General features: G+C 40.7%; 1 protein-coding gene across 1 annotated transcript; it reads left to right on the top strand.

The window, feature by feature from the left end:
• Positions 1–14,826: 14,826 nt before the first annotated feature.
• LOC110883893 lies at positions 14,827–16,553 on the top strand. Its single transcript, XM_022131560.2, has one exon. It carries the CDS (start codon positions 14,957–14,959, stop codon positions 16,472–16,474), a length of 1,518 nt encoding a protein of 505 aa, XP_021987252.1. The 5' UTR covers positions 14,827–14,956; the 3' UTR covers positions 16,475–16,553.
• The last annotated feature ends 370 nt before the right edge of the window (positions 16,554–16,923 follow it).

Genomic DNA, 16,923 nt, shown 5'->3' with positions numbered 1-16,923 from the left:
TGTGTGAACTTCTATCAGCCGGTGTGGATCGTCTATTGTGGATTCGCTAGACGAGTATCGAGAATCACTCGCCGCCTTCCACTCTTAACGCGCCTCGCACCTAATCCACCAACTCGATACTCTTATCATGGTTCGCTATTACTTATCAATGCACGCATTCTACGTGTCATGTTAGCGCACAAGACCTCGCTTCACGAGATGAAACTAACAAGGTTGAAACATGGTGATGTTTTGACCATATTAGTTGACTTTGTGGAAAAAGGCCGTGTGGGCTAGCCTTAGTACTATTCGTGGTGTAATCAGTTCAATCAATCGTCTATCACTCGCAACGCAACAATCGTCGCTTATCAATCTGTTGAAATCTATTGTCTATCGATGTTCGAATGTTACTTGGAAGTCATCGCAGGTGGTGTAATGTTAGGGTGCATGACATTGCTTCACAAGATAAAACTAATATGAAAACATGGTGTTTGTCATATTAGCAAGTCTTGTGGAAACGTGCCATGCGAACTTCGTGTGGAATCAAATCGAAATCTCATTTACCCGAATCAAAATCGTGTCATTCGTTGCCCAACCAAGCTTACCATATCAGCGTTGTGCGACCGGACTACTCGCACCCACTGCCTACGCTTGGTTTGCATCCAACTTATTTCTATTCAAAACTCGGTCTAGCACCTCATCGCTAGGATCAAGGGAATCGAAATTCTATCTGTGTCTTATCGGCACGCATGACACTGCCTCATGAAACAGAGTTAATATGGGTAAAGCATGGTGGATACGCCGCTGGTACTTCCTATATATAAGTGTTTTAACCATATCAACGAACTTTTGTGGGAAGGTGCCACGTGGGGCCCGATGTAAGTTATTTTTCCATACTATTAAGGAAAACCTATTTTTATAAAATTTTCACTAAAACCGTTGGACAAATGAAATTCCTTACAACATGGAGAAAACATTGAATCAGTTTGGCTCCGTGCCCAATGAAAATTTCATAAGTCCAATTCTTTTCTTAAAAACCTTTGCAATGACCGACAGGAATCTTCCCGAGAACGAGGGTTCGGCAGTCGAGTTCCGCTCGAACCCACGTTGTAGGAAGGTTTTCTTAAAAACTTAATTTGCCACCTGATTCTTTTAAAATGTAAAACTCAAAACCTGTTATCAAATAACAAAACCCTCCACATAGCGCTGGTGTGGACATCAAAACAGTCGACACCGCGCCATGAGGAGATTTTTCTTAATTAACTTCGGAAATTAATCGAGTATTGGTAAGTTTAAAACGCTATGGAATTACTTTTGTGTGTGTTATCACTTTTAACTAATCGAATCGTATGCTCTCTCTATTTTCACTCGCCAAATCGTAATCGATCGCTCGTTGTCTAGACGCTATTAATCCCTTCCATCAATCGCATCAACTCTTACGACCCTACTATTGGATTAATTTCGGGACGAAATTTCCTAAAGGAGGGGATACTGTAACAACCCGCACCTTCGTGCGTTGTTACTACTCGACACACTCGTTACGCCTAGCACCGGAGATTCGGATCATAATGTAATCATACCAATTTTATCGCTAAATCGAAGTATAATCGAATAATTACGCATATTCTATCGCTATTACAAACCTATTTTGCATAACACTCACGATGATGTCGAATATGGGCCTAAACTACCCTTCTCGATGAGCGTGAGGTGTCAAAATGTGAGTAATCAACGCTAACGAGGGTTATCGGGTGAGTACTATGACTCTAACCGTCATGACGATGATGGCAATATGAGTAAGTGGTGCCCCGATAATCATTGTAGCACATCACATCGAAGAACGCACTCGAAGGCACGCGTAACTCGATCACCGCACTGTGAATGATAGGAAGTAACAATGCAATAAAGCTAGTCAATCAATAATCAAGCTAATCAAATCAATCAATCAAACTCAAGTGTGGGGATTTTAGTACTTTTTATACGTGTGTGTGTGCCTTATGTGTTACTTGTGCATGTTTACTTTCATGTTAAAGTGTGTGGTGAATCAATCAAAATCAATCAAGACTCAAAGGTGAATCAAACTCAATGGAAATCGAACCCGAAATGGTTGCAAGGATGCTCGTATGTTAGATATAGTAGTTGAGACTAAAAGTAATTTGATTAGGAATTCTATCATTCTCAAATCATCGTTCATCGAAGTCGAAATATCAAAAATCGTCGCGAAACACTCAAAACCAGGCAAGCCGATCGAACAGGGCAACCTGATCGAACAGGCTAGCCGATCGAACAGGGCAACCTGATCGAACAGGCTAGCCGATCGAACAGGGCAACCTGATCGAACAGGCTGTTCGATCGGGTAGCTGCTCGATCAGGGATGCTGTTCGATCAGCTGACCCTTTCCTCTTTTGGAAGCCTATAAATAGGGCTGTCCTTGTCAAACTTTCCACTTTTGGAAAAGCTCTGACCGACCAGCCTCTTCTTCTCACTAAATCTCAGATTTCTCTCAAACCGGTAAGTATTACGCTCTAATCCTTGTACGTTTTTGTTCATTAATCGATTCTACAGCTTTCTATCTTTCAAAACTTGGATTTCATCCATGAAATCACCAAGATCTAGGTGTTCTTGGGTGATGTCATCATGTGTTCTTCAAGAACACTAAGTTTTGGCATCACTCCACCATGAATAACTTAGATCTAACCGATTTCCACATAAATAACCTAAAATCTACCAAAGATCTTAACATTTCACGGTGGAAAAGGATTGGAAGATGGGTTTTCATCTATCTTTCAACTCTTTTACACTCAAAAAGGTGAAAACGAGACTTGAACCGATTTACAAATCAACCTAAACAAACACATGGTTCAAGATTCGGGTCTTACCGAGAGATATACCGATTTCGGGTAGAACGTTAAACTTAAGTTTCAAACCGCCTCTGGCCGAGCTTGGGTGATTCTTGCTCGAGTCAGTAGACTAAGTAGGGACTTCAGCTTTGTGGTTCAACTCGTAGTCAAAATATCTCTAAAACATCAACAATTAACGGGAATAACCAAGTGTTAAGTGATAGGTTAACCGAATCGAGTAGCTGGCCGAACGGCTAGGCTGTTCGATCGAACAGCCCAACCGAACGACTATGCCAGCCGATCGACTAGGCTAACCGATCGACTAGCACTTAGTCCCACAAACTCATGAAGTGTAATATTGACAGAGTTCTATTCGATCGATCGAGCCACTCGATTGTGATCATTACTACTCGAATCATGAGATACTACACTTCAAAACACTTAGACTTTTCGAAACATTGGAATGTCACCCGATCGAGCATGCCAACCGATCGAGTGACATATTTGAAAACAATAAAGTGCTAGCCGATCGGTTGGGCTAACCGATCGAACAGCTGTTCGATTGGCCAACTTGAAAGGTAGTACAAACCATCATACACAAACACATCCTTCACATCAAAGGAAGAAACAATCCACTTGAAGGAACCAGCCGATCGAGCCAGCCGACCGATCGAATGGATGTTCGAACGGACTTTCAAACCAATCGAACAGCCCACTCGATCGAACTGCCGTCCGATCGAATGGCCTACTCGATCCAAGTACATTGTTTACTTTTTCCGCGTTACTCATCGTTGTGTTATCGAACTATTCAGGCTAACCTATTCTCAGTGCTCCTTTCAATCCACGATCAACCACTGTGAGTATACTTGACCCCTTTTATCGAATTTTGGGTGTAACATACGTTCCATAAAAACCAAACTTATCAAACGAATGATTTAATTGGACTATTTATCACTTGCGAATAACTGTATGCATAGATATACGTGATGCTAGTACATGTATGCTAGGACTTATACTCGTGACGTCCCACCAAGACTAGTATAGTACTATTTCGCCCGACGGGGTCTAGTTATGCCATCAAGAGTCGAGCATCGAGGACTTAGCTGGTAGTATCAGTTTTGTGAGTATATATGTTGTGTATTACGTTTATGCATGTGGAAATTCGCAGCACTTTTATTCTATCACACTATCACATATCAAACCTGTATACTCGCCAATACTTTTGTATTGACAAAGTTTTAACGTATGTTGCAGGTTTAGCCGAAGTTTACATCAAATCAAGCTAGGAAGTCTAGAAACTCATCTAAATTATAGGTTGTCGGATTTGAATTGTTCGAGAGAACAAGAAATCTGTGATAACTTATGTGATTGTATTGTTTGTTAGTATGGGATGACAAATGTAATAAATATTATCGCAATATAGTTGTTATGGATTCTCTTGAGCAATCTGATTCGCCTAGTGCCGCGCCCCGATGATTCCGCCATCGGTTGGGGTGTGACAGTAAAGGAAAGGAAGTAAACATGGTGTACTCTGATGATAAGGCCCCTTACAAGAAACAACGTCTAGAAGCTTGGGAGCTTCAGTGTGTCTGCTTCCCCCCAACAAAGAAGGATCCCCTTCCTGGCCCTCTCGTGGTCGAAGCCCTCGTGGGGACCTTACAAACATGCAAAGCATACATAGACACGGGAGCAGCCACTGAAATCATGTTCGAGAAGTTCTTCAACCGATTAAGTGACGAGGAGCGTTCAAGGCTCCAACCCTCCGGGACCTCCATAAAGGGTATCGCTGATATAACCTTGAAGCCTTTGGGGCAAATAACTCTTAACGTCTGTTTCAAAGAAGGTTTAAAGGAAAGGACTCGATCACTAACCTTCGTGGTTATCAACATCCCTTCCAACTACGACGTAATCATAGGGAGGCCCGGACAATGTGCATTTTACATGGCTGTATCTGTTGGCCATGGCACTGTCAAGTTTCCCACTGAAAGAGGGATTGCAACCCTTCAACCCTCTCAGGAAGCTTACCTGATCGAAGGAGAAAGTTCTAATGACGAGAAAGACAAGCAGGGGTTAGTCATCAACCCTAAGTACCCCGAACAGCGGATAAGGGTCAACCCCAACCTCTCTCAAGAGACTCTTTCATACCTTGAAAAGCTGCTAAAACATCACAGCGATGTGTTCGCCTGGTCTCCCGAAGACATGACCGGGATCCCTCGAAACATTGCTGAACATGAGCTAAGAATACCACCGAATGTCAAGCCAGTGGTTCAAAAGAAAAGAAGTTTGGCACCCGAAAGAAGCCTGGCAGCTTGCCAAGAGGTTGAAAAGCTTGTATCAGCTGGCATTCTCCGAGAAGTTAAGTACCAATCATGGATTGCTAATCCTGTCATGGTCCGGAAACCCGATAACTCTTGGAGAATGTGTATAGATTTCAAGGATCTTAACAAGGCTTGTCCTAAAGATTGCTACCCACTCCCAGAAATTGATCTTAAGGTTGATTCCCTCACGGGATACCCGTTCAAATGCTTTCTTGACGCATACAAAGGCTATCACCAGATCCTCATGAAAAAAGAGGATGAAGAGAAGACGGCTTTCCACACAGACAAGGGCATTTTCTGTTACCAAAAGATGCCTTTTGGCCTCAAGAACGCGGGAGCCACTTACCAACGACTCGTCGATAAAGCCTTCGAAAACCAAATTGGTAGAAACATGGAAGCATATGTCGATGACCTGGTGATCAAAAGCAAAACGGAATACCAGATGCTTGATGACATCCAAGAAACCTTCAAGAATCTTAGAAAAATCAACATGAAGCTTAACCCGGAAAAATGCTCGTTTGGATTTGATGAAGGAAAATTCCTGGGTCATATTGTTGGAAAGCAAAGCATCAAGGCCAACCCCAACAAAGTAAAAGCCGTTCTCGAAGCTAAACCACCAAGAACCAAGAAGGAGGTTGAAAGCTTGAATGGGAAGCTTGCAGCCTTGAAGCGTTTTACCTCAAAACTGGCCGAAAGGTCTCTACCATTCTACAAAACGCTCAAGAATTGTTCAGATAAGAAAGATTTCAGATGGACCGATGAGGCTGAGGAAGCTTTTAATCAAATGAAGCAGCACCTTGCTTCACTACCGGATATTGCAGCACCAGAAACTGGGGAGCTCATATCGATGTACCTCTCAGTCGCCGACGAAGCCATCAGTGCAGTCCTCACCATTGAAAGAGACAAGGCTCAGGTACCCGTCTATTTTTTCAGCAAAACTTTAAAACTAGCTGAAACCAAATATCCTCCCCTTGAAAAACTCGCCCTAGCCTTGGTCCAAACAGCCAGAAGGCTTAGAAGATACTTCCAAGCACATCCTATACAAGTGGTCACTGACCAACCTGTCAAGAACGTGCTTGAAAAGCCTGAAAACTCAGGTAGATTGGCAAAATGGGCAGTGGAGCTAGGTGAACATAACATCACCTACGTCCCACGAAAAGCAATCAAAGCTCAGGTTTTGGCTGACTTCCTAGTAGAAGTCCCAAGCCAAAAGACTGAAGAAGTAAACACCACAACCACTGAACCCTCCAACCCTGAAGCCTGGAAACTATTCACCGACGGGGCTTCAAGCGTTGAAGGGTCAGGAGCTGGTGTGATCCTAATCAACCCTGAGGGGCTAGAATTCACATATGCTCTTCGTTTCAACTTTCAGACCACCAATAACGAGGCTGAATACGAAGCACTGATCGCTGGTCTCCGGCTAGCCAAAGAAATGAAAGTCAAAAAGCTTGAAGTGTTCACTGATTCACTACTAGTATCAAGCCAAGTCAATGACAGCTATGTCGCCAAGGAGCCCAACATGAGAAGGTACAAAGAAAAATCCAAGGAATTAATGAACACCTTCCAGGCATGCAACATCAAACAGATTCCAAGATCCCAAAACAAAAAGGCTGATGCCTTAAGCAAATTAGCGTCCCTCACATTCGCCCACCTCACAAAAAAGGTGTTGGTTGAAGTGTTGAAGGCTCGTTCAATTGACGAATTGGAAGTACAAGATGTGGTCACCGAGGAAGATCCAAATTGGATGACTCCCATAAAGAAATTCCTTCAAAACAACGAACTACCCAACGATCAAATAGAAGCTGAAAGGGTAAAGATCAAAGCAAGACAGTATGTGTTGCAAGGAGAAATCCTCTATAAAAAAGGATACCTTGCACCATTGCTAAGGTGTGCGGGCCCTGAACAAAGCAAGTATTTGGTTAAAGAAGTGCATGAAGGAATATGTGGAGCTCATTTTGGAGCTAGGTCGGTGGTTGCAAAGCTCATGAACTTGGGATATTTCTGGCCTTCAATGCATCGTGACACCGTCGAGCAATTGAAGAAATGTGATGCCTGTCAAATCCACTCCCCAATACCAAAAAGTCCCAAACATGACTTGGTCCCCATAACCTCAGCATGGCCATTCCATAAATGGGGAATGGACATTGTTGGACCATTCCCTCCAAGCAAAGGGGGAGTAAAATTCCTGTTGGTAGCAATTGATTACTTCAGCAAATGGCCAGAGGTCAAACCCCTTGCCAAGATCACAGGAAAACAAATCATAGACTTTGTATGGGAGAATATCATATGCCGCTATGGGCTGCCAGGGGTAATTGTCACCGATAATGGGAAACAATTCGCTGAGAAACCCTTCAGCCTTTGGTGCAAGGAGTACAGGATCAACCAAATCTTCAGCTCAGTGGCTTACCCGCAGTCAAACGGTCAGGTTGAAAGGACCAACAGAAGCATAGTGGAAGGCATCAAAACAAGATTGGGGAGATATGAAAGTAATTGGCTGGAAGAATTGCCTAGCGTTTTATGGGCAATCAGAACAACAGAAAAAGCAAGTCACAGAAAGACACCTTACAGCTTGGTATTCGGATCCGAAGCCGTAATCCCCGCTGAAATAGGAGTTGTAACCCAACGAATTGTCAACATGGATCCCGAGGTAAACACACAAGAGACCATGTTGAACTTACAACTCCTAGAGGAGGCCCAGGATCAAGCAGCAATACAAGAAGCCAAATACAAGCAAAGGATGGAAAGCTATTACAACAAGAAGGTCAAGAACGAACGATTCAGGCCAGGGGATCTAGTCCTCAGAAACAACGAAGCAAGCAAAAAAGAAAATCAAGGGAAACTAGGCCCGAAATGGGAAGGTCCATACGCCATCCTCGAAGCACACAAAGGAGGATCCTACAAGCTGGGAGATCTAGAAGGCAAAAGGCTCCCAAGGCACTGGAACGGAAAAACTTTAAGAAAATTCTATGTTTAGAAAGTTTGGTTTGTAGCAAAACAAAAACCTTTTGTAAAAGCAAATGTTGCTTGAATGAATGAAGTTACTTTATCAAACTTGTCTTTCTATCCTAATATCAGGTTGAGAACCTAGCAAAAAACTCCATGGCAAGGGCCATGTAAGGGGATGAGCTCCCAGGCCACATCGCTCAATAGGTTCAAGGGTTGAATGAACCTATATAAGGGGTGAGTTCCTAGATCAATACAACTCCATGAGACTTATCAAAGAAAAACAACAATGTCTCATAGACAGGTTTGAACAGCCTACACCAATCGTTCCTTAAGTCTAAAAAATGTACTCAATAAATAGACTTACGAAATCAAACAAATTACAACGAAATAAAAGAAAAGGATAGATACTACGTCTTGATGATAAACACTAAGGCAAAGTGACTGCAGCACTGAACCCTTTAAAGTGTAAAAAACATAAAGACAAAGTAAACAAAGACAAGGCAAGAATAAATAAACAAGCCTATCAACCAAACATACAAACCAAATCAGAAGCTACCCAAAGTTCAACCAACAGGTACTAAGCTTGAAAGGTTAAAGGCTTCAACCCATCAGCAACTATACAAAAAGCTTGAAGGGTTGAAACCTCACAAGACAAACTAAGCAACTAGAACAAACAAAAACACCAACGACAACCATCATGTCATAGTTAGAAAGGCCATAAAAGACCTTCATAAGATAGTCAAAGCAAGCCCTAGTGACTTGCAAATAAAACTAGTGTTCAACGGCCATATAGGCCTAACCAACCATAGGAACCTTAAGGGTTCCCAAAACCTAAACATTGTTTAAAACATTACAAAACATTAAAGTGTTTGCTAAGAAAGCTACGAATAAATGTCAGTTATCAGAGGGCCTAGAACCTTCACCCTTAGACTTTTTGGCTTTCTTAGTCTTCTTCACCTTGGCACCTTCTTCACCACCAACCGCAGAGGTTTCCAAACCAGCATCCTTCGAAGCCTCAGGCAAACTCGAGAGGGTATCATCACTATCCCCAGAGTATGACCTCTTCCTTGACAAGGAATCCAAAACCTCGGCACAAACTTTCTCATTCAAACCCTCAGGCTTCAATCCCTGTAAAACAGACAAAGGCTTACCAAAGCAAGAGGATACCTTATGAATGTAAGGGTAGGTTAGCCTCTCCATCTGCTCAACAGAAGCCTTGAAGATATCAGAAGCCTCGGGGCGAAACATGGGGGACTTCTCTAAAGGTTGTCCAGATTCATGAAGTTTATAGCCAGCAGTAAGGCCTTGATGCTTCCCCAGGTTCAGCAGCTTTGTGTAAACATCACCAAGGGCAGAGTTAAATTCCTTGGAATGCAAAAGGTAAGTGACCACCTGCTGGAAACCATGCTCGATCAACCATTGATTGTCCGCAGTCACCTGACCAACTGAAGCTTTCAACCCTTCCTTTTTTTTTCACGAAAAGCCTGCTGCTGGACGGACAAGGCCTCTCGATCAGCCTTCAACTTCAACAAATTTGCTTCAAAGCTCTTCCTCAGGTCACCCATCTCAATATCATGCATCCTCTTCAAACCATCAACCTCCTTCTTCCACGCTGCCTCCTTCTCTGCAAACCCTGCCACTTCCTTCTTCATTGATGCTAGGGAGGATTTCATCTTGTCCTTCTTTTTAGAAAAATCCTCATACTCCCGCATCCTTTGGCGAAAGCGAGTAATCCCTTGGGGAAGCATGGCAGCAAGGTTACAAGTGGTTAAAACCATGCGAGATAACATAAAGTCATCGTCCATCTCAGCAATGGTTTCACGAACAGAGGGAGGAGCAAGATGACTAAGAGCATCCTCACAAACGGCAGCATCCTTAAAGGTATCATCATTCTTCACTTGCCAAGCAGGCACATAAACACCTTCAGGGTCCAACCCTCCAGCGTCCCTGCTTGAAGATTCTTGAACAGGAGTAACCTTCTTACCTCGAACCTTCTTGCCATGCACAACCAACTCCTTATCTTGTTCAACACCCGCTTCAACCTGATCCTCTGAAACCTCAATATCATCAGTCAAATCCACTGGCTCAGTGGAAGTGGATTGAGGCCCAGCTTTCAGCAAACGACGAGAAGATCGGCGACTTGAAGACTTGGGGGCAGTAGACTTGGTAAAACCCTTAACATTGGCAACATTAGCATAACCCGTGCCCTCAAACCTTTGCTCGGAAGTTCTCACCACAACATTCTCACCCGGAACAGTCGGGGCATCCTCAAAAACAACATCAGACGTGTCGTCACTTTTGATAAAATCCAAAGCAGACATAACTGGCAAAAAACAAATAAAGAAAAATAAGTCACAAACAAAGTAAAGTAAAAAGGCATAAAAAGGGAAAATGCATACCAAGGCCATTTCTCATTAACACCGGATCCCGATCGGCTTTTGCCCAAATATTACTAACCCCTAAAAGCACTAACAAATGTTCGGGAAAGGGACGAACCCTCGAAGGGCACCCTCGAATGGCTGAAAGAAAGGCATCGTTCAATTCAGACTCAGAAGGCTCCGGATCATTGAGAACAACATCCGGACGCCTCCATACCATTTTGAAAGGAATGATAGAGTCAGAAACCCAGAAAAACTGATCCTTCCAGGATCCAAGGGTTGTAACCATGGATGAAATGAGACAAGTATCAACCTTTGTCGTTTCAAAAGTAAACCAATCGCCATTTTTGGCTAAACGAAAAAACCTCCGGAAAAGCAACAGAGAGGGATCATAGCCAAGAGCACGACAGAGCACTTCAAAGTGCAAAACCCTAGCCATTCCTTTTGGATGAACTTGCCCAAAAGACACTCGGTAATACTCAAGCAAGTTTAGAACAAAAAACGAAAAAGGGTAACGAAGATTGGACCATTGAAAATGGCGACAATACAACGCAATCGAACCAGGAATCGGTTTGTCAATAGAAACATCGCAAGAAGGGGCGGTTGGATTAAACTTTTTATCAATACCATATTCAAGGCAAAACAGGTCTACTTCCTCTTGTGTCATTCGAGAAAATGACCTCGCTAAATCCTTAAGGGCACCCATGATTGAACAAAGCAAAAACGAAAATGAAGGAGAGAAACTAACCTGAGGAAGGATACTGTGAATGATTGAGAGTAAAGTGAAGAAATTTTCTAAACACAAAATAAATATGATGATAAAGTAGGGGTAATAAAGGTAAATAAATGGTACCTGCAAAACCGCCGCCTGACACATGTCAATCAAATCAACTGTCAAATCGTTTCAAATTCAAAATTCAAAAAAGTAACTGCCTCAAACCTTTCAAGCCTCCAAGCAACGAACCCTTGAAGCCTTTAAAAGACATGCATAAAAGTCAGAAGTCTTTGAGTGTACTACCCCAAAAACCTCTGACTTGGGGGGCTGACGACGGGGGTAGCCCAAGGATAAACAAAATGATTAATATGCAAAGAGCTTAAAAGGTTGAAAGGTTCATCGGATGAAAAGCTGTAAAATGAGAAAATCGAGAAACAGTAATCAGTCATGTCCAAGGACTAGTCTCACCAACCCATGCTCACCAACTCACAAAGTCAGAGCAGGTCTGCACAGGCACACTCTATTAACCAGGGGTCCAAAGCCTTCAACCCCAAAAGGGGAAACCCTCCATAAGCAAACAGGTCTCGCTAGTATAGTCCATGCCATTTCGGGAGGTGTCTTCCACTATAAGAAGACAGCTCATAAACACTTCAAAGACATTCCGAAAAGCACAGAGATTCCTTAATCTCTAGTCATTCAAAGAGTTCTTTGTCACTTCCAAATAACTCTTCATCAGATTCATCTCATTCATTCTATTTGCTTTCTTTTCTGGATCCGAGCCGGCCTTGGAGAAAGAACTTCAAAGCAAATAATTCAAACATACTAGTGAACCTCCTTCCACGTTTTGCAAACGTGGAGGGACCCCGCGACCTGCGTTAGGCAAAACTGAACCCTTCAGCCCTTTTGCCTGACCAGCCCAGCTACCATCCTTGGTCCCGTGTTTGTTGCATCAACAAATACCGGTTATAAACCGAACGACATACATAACTGGATAAGTCAAGTCCATTTGACATGATTCCATTTGCACTAGCAAACCGGATTGGTAGTTGTAGGGATGACAGTCGAATCCAAACTTGATGGATAAACCATTAAGCCCGAAATTAGTGAGACAAGCATTTGAGTAGAGAGCCGGGTATGTAGTTAGTTTTTTTTTTCTTAAATTTTCACGGGTATGAGGCTGGTATGTGACCAGGTGATACTCGACCTGATTTCCTGAAAAGATATATCCGAGGTGAACCATATAGGTACATATACCAAAAAATAAATTAATTAAGTTTTTCATTAACCCTAGTCTAGTAACGGTCCATTCTAATAGTTTCGGTACATAAAAAATGATTGTTTTTTTTTTTTGGAATATATGTTTGACTATATAAAATACTAGGTTAGAACCCCGTGTATTACACGGGTTGAGTAAATGTAATTTTATATACCAAATAATATAAAAATATTAATTTATATTATTAATATAAATACTATAAAAATAATAGGTTTTACCCTTAACTACTTTAGTTTAATAAAATAAATAAATCATTTACATTATATTAATTTATATTTAGTATACATCTTTTATTAATTTTAGAATAAATAATTTTGAAATCTGATAAATATTTTAAAATATTAGATTATCTTCTATGCGAATTGTTTAAATTTATATTAATTTAATTTTATAATTATCTTTTAATTGATATTAATTATCTATAAAAAATAGATGGCTTCAATGAATGATATGTGTCCTCCCATTGATTTCTTTTATTATATTGCATAGATTTAGATTGATATAAATAGATTATTCTATTGCAGTAAAATTTGTTAACGAAGTCTCAATAAATTTAACCCTTTATTTAAAACTTGTAAATGCAGAAATGATAAATAATATTAGTTAATTTTGTTTTAAGTTTCGTAAAATCTATTTGATGCCAAACTAAACAAAACATTCAAATAGTTAATATCAAGACTAAATTATGATTTTGGCCCCTGTGGTTATATTACATTTACCCTTTTAGCCTAAACATGAATCTTTTAACATCTGAGCACCCAACGTCTTTTTTCTAACTATTTTGGCCCCTAACACTAACCCCATCCATTTACTTTTAGGGGCCAAAAGGGTTAGAAAAAAAGATGTTGGTGTCAAAAGGGTTAGAAAAAAAGACGTTGAGGGTTCAGATGTTAAAAAATTCTTCTAAAAGGGTAAAAGTGATATAACCATAGGGGCCAAAATCATAATTTACTCTATTATCTTGAAGTAAATAGATAAATATAAAAGTAATAATTAAACTAAATAATTTTTACTATGAAATATTTACTATGAGAGTTATCTATAATTAATTAGAAGAAATTAAATTAAATTAATAATTATCTATAAGACATGGCCTAATATAATGACAAGTGTCCCAAAAATGGTTTCTTATATAGTATAGATAGATGAGGTATTTACACTTTTAAGATTTATATTATCAATAATTTTAAATATTTTAATCTTTTTGTAGTAATATGTATTTAATTAATCGCATTTTCATTTACTGTAGTTAAGAGCATAAAATTGTATTAAAGTTAGAATAATATAAATGTGTTGCGGACTCCAACGAGTATTTTTAATAAATTAACGGGTATCCCGATAGTCTCGCGGTTATAACCGATACTTGACGAGTAATTAGGCTGAGTATGGAATACGGTTTTACAACCATGTATCAAATTAAGATTACCAATACCTGTCCCATTACAATCCCTAAGTATTTAGACCAGATATTCAGACTTTGTTATCTTTTTTCTGACATAATCTCATTTAACAATTCATTTACTACTTCTTGTTTTATAATTTATGTTCCGGTTTAACTAAGAAATGTTAGTTAAGTGTCACGTCATTATCACGTAAATAGTGGAGTTTTAACTAACCCACCTTTAATTATCGTGTTGTGTTTTTATTAAAAAAGTTATGTGACATAGCATAACGCGGTTGGTTCAGAAAGAGAATCTCTCTCTTTCTCTCTCACCCTCACCGTTTTCTCTCTCACACCCTAATTCCAAACCACGCCAGTTAAGAGTGTGGCGCTCCACCCCTTATGCCACGTTTTACCTCCCGTGTGACGGTGTTCTCCGGTATTATACGCCAACTTGAGTACGGGCGTCAGTCAATTGTTCACTTCAGTTTTTTTTGAACGGCTCACTTCTTGCTTCTTGTGAGACTTGAACCCAAAACATCACACTAAAGCGTATTAAAAGGTTTTGCCTTACCACTAAACCATCAACCCTACTGGTAATCGTTCACTTCAGTTAAGTAAGTTGATTAAGTTACAGAAAGATATACTTAGTCCATGTGTAGTCGTGAGACCTTATAAGGGGGGTTAAGTGACAAGTGGCGAAATGTGTAAGAAAGGGGGTTATATAACATGTATGTATATACATATGTGTGTGCGAGAGAAATTATAGATATATATGTTTGTATATATATGTGCAAGAGAGAGAAACCACAGTTCACGCCGCTATACATATCACACCATGCTCCATAACTCCCATAACGTCGGACAAGACGGTGTTCTGGAGCGACATGGGAAATTAGATTAATTCAGTTATTTTCTCGCCCATAATATAAGCTATACATAATACTTTTTCCAATAAAAAAGTAATAAACAATCCAACAAAGGTCCCACATCAATCTACCCCCTTTATTCACGCCGCATTCACTTCACTCTCACACCTCAAACACAGTCTTCTTCTCCATTTCCATCTCCATCACCCCCCATTTTCCTATAATTTACACCATTATTCTTCACCCAATTAACAATGGCAGCAGATGCCCTCACCACTTGCAAACACACCCTCTTCTCCTTCATAGTCTCCCACCCTCTCTACTTCTCCTACCTCATCTTCTTCTCTCCATTCCTCTTCAAATTCTTCCTCTTCATCTTCTTCTCCCCTCTCTTTCTCACCACCTCTCTCCTCCTTATCCTCGCCACCACTCTCCCTCACTCCAATATCCGATTCCTTACATCAATCTTCAATAATATTAACATCCGGTTCAAAGTTAACGACGTAGACCAGCAGAATGAAGAGTTTCGTGAGTTTGAAGATCTTGAGATTTATAAAACTGTGTTTGATTCTCCGCCTTTGTTAACTGTCGGTGAGGATGATGATGAGGTGACGGTTACGGATGAGCAGAGAAGCTTAAGGTTAGAGAGGTTGTTTGAAGAATTGGATCGGTTTGAAGGTTGTACGGAAACTGCTGAGATGAACCAGATCGAAGAAAATATTCGAGAATTTCAGAAATTAGGACCGGTTTCTGATGAAGATGAGAAAACTGATGAAAATTCGTTATCTCTGAACTCAAATTCATGGCGATCGGAATCTTCTAGTAGCTTCGGAAGCTGTGGATCTATCGGAGACGAAACGACGACGACGACGACGACGTTTGAGACGAAGAAGAAGAACGAAACGAAATCGTACGTCGAAAAAGTCATCGGAGAGTTACAGAAATCAAATTCAACGGTGGCGATTGAAGCGAAGAAGAAGACGAATAGCGAAACGACGTCGCATGTACGAAAAATGTTACTAAAGTTAGAGCCGGTGACGTCATCAATCACCGGTGAAGAACAACAGATAACCGTGAAATCAAATTCAACCGCGAACGAAACGACGTCGCATGTTAGAAAAGCGTTACAGAAAAATTCAACCACAGCGATACCAGTTTCCGGTGAAGATCAGATGAAAAATAACGAAACGACGTCGTCGCATGTGAAAAAAATGCTACAAAAACTAGAGCCGGAGCTGGAGCCAGTGCCAGTTACAGTCTCTGGTGAAGAAGATGAGAGGTATGAAATTGAAAACACATTCTCTTTGAGAACAAATTCATGGAGACTGGATTCTTCTGGAAGCTTCGGGAGCTACGGATCGATGAGGAAGGAGAAAGAATGGAAGCGCACGTTAGCATGCAAGCTGTTTGAAGAAAGAAACAATAATTCAGAACGAGGTGAAGAAGGTATGGATTGTCTATGGGAGGCGTATGAAGACGATAATTCGAGTAAGAAACCGAAGAATCGAAAGGAAGCGATGAGGAAAGAGGAGAAGGGGATGATGAAGAAGAAGAAGAGTGAGTTTAAGTGTTTTGAAGATGAGGATGAGGATGAGGATGAGGATGAGGAATTTATGAGGAGTGGGCAGTTGTGTTGTTTGAAGGCTTTGAAGTTGTCTACTGGGAAGATGAATTTGGGGATGGGGAAGCCGAATCTTGTGAAGATTTCGAAAGCTATTAAAGGGTTTGGTTGGTTGCATCATGTTGGGAGTAAACATGGTAAAAAGAATTAGGTTTGATGTGTTTGTTAATATATTTTTTTGTTACTTCTTTGTTTTTGGTAATTTGTTTGGTTTATATATTTTTTAAATATATGTTACTAGATAAGAAAATGCAACCAAACTACAAAACTCTCTCCATTTTTATATTTTCATATACATCTTCCATCTTTCATATTCACAAAACCTCTTCCATCTTTCACATTCACAAAAGTATGGTAATCCCGTTAACCGAAAAGGAAGATATCGCATTATCGTTGTCTTATGTAGCAATCTATCACGAACTCACATCTCCTACTCGACATACCACTTTTTGAAATCGGGGTGCAGCGCCAATTTGTAACACATGTTGGTGAGACCAGCCGAACCGTGCACCATTTTAAGTAGAGTTGTAAACGAACCGGTGAACACGAACAAGGCAATGTTCATGTTCGTTCGTTCGTTAAGGAGATAATGTGTTCACG

This window comes from Helianthus annuus, chromosome 10 (assembly GCF_002127325.2).
Source record: "Helianthus annuus cultivar XRQ/B chromosome 10, HanXRQr2.0-SUNRISE, whole genome shotgun sequence".
NCBI lineage: Eukaryota > Viridiplantae > Streptophyta > Magnoliopsida > Asterales > Asteraceae > Helianthus > Helianthus annuus.
Note: the sequence above shows the minus strand (reverse complement) of the source record. Positions and strands in the feature narration are given on the sequence as shown.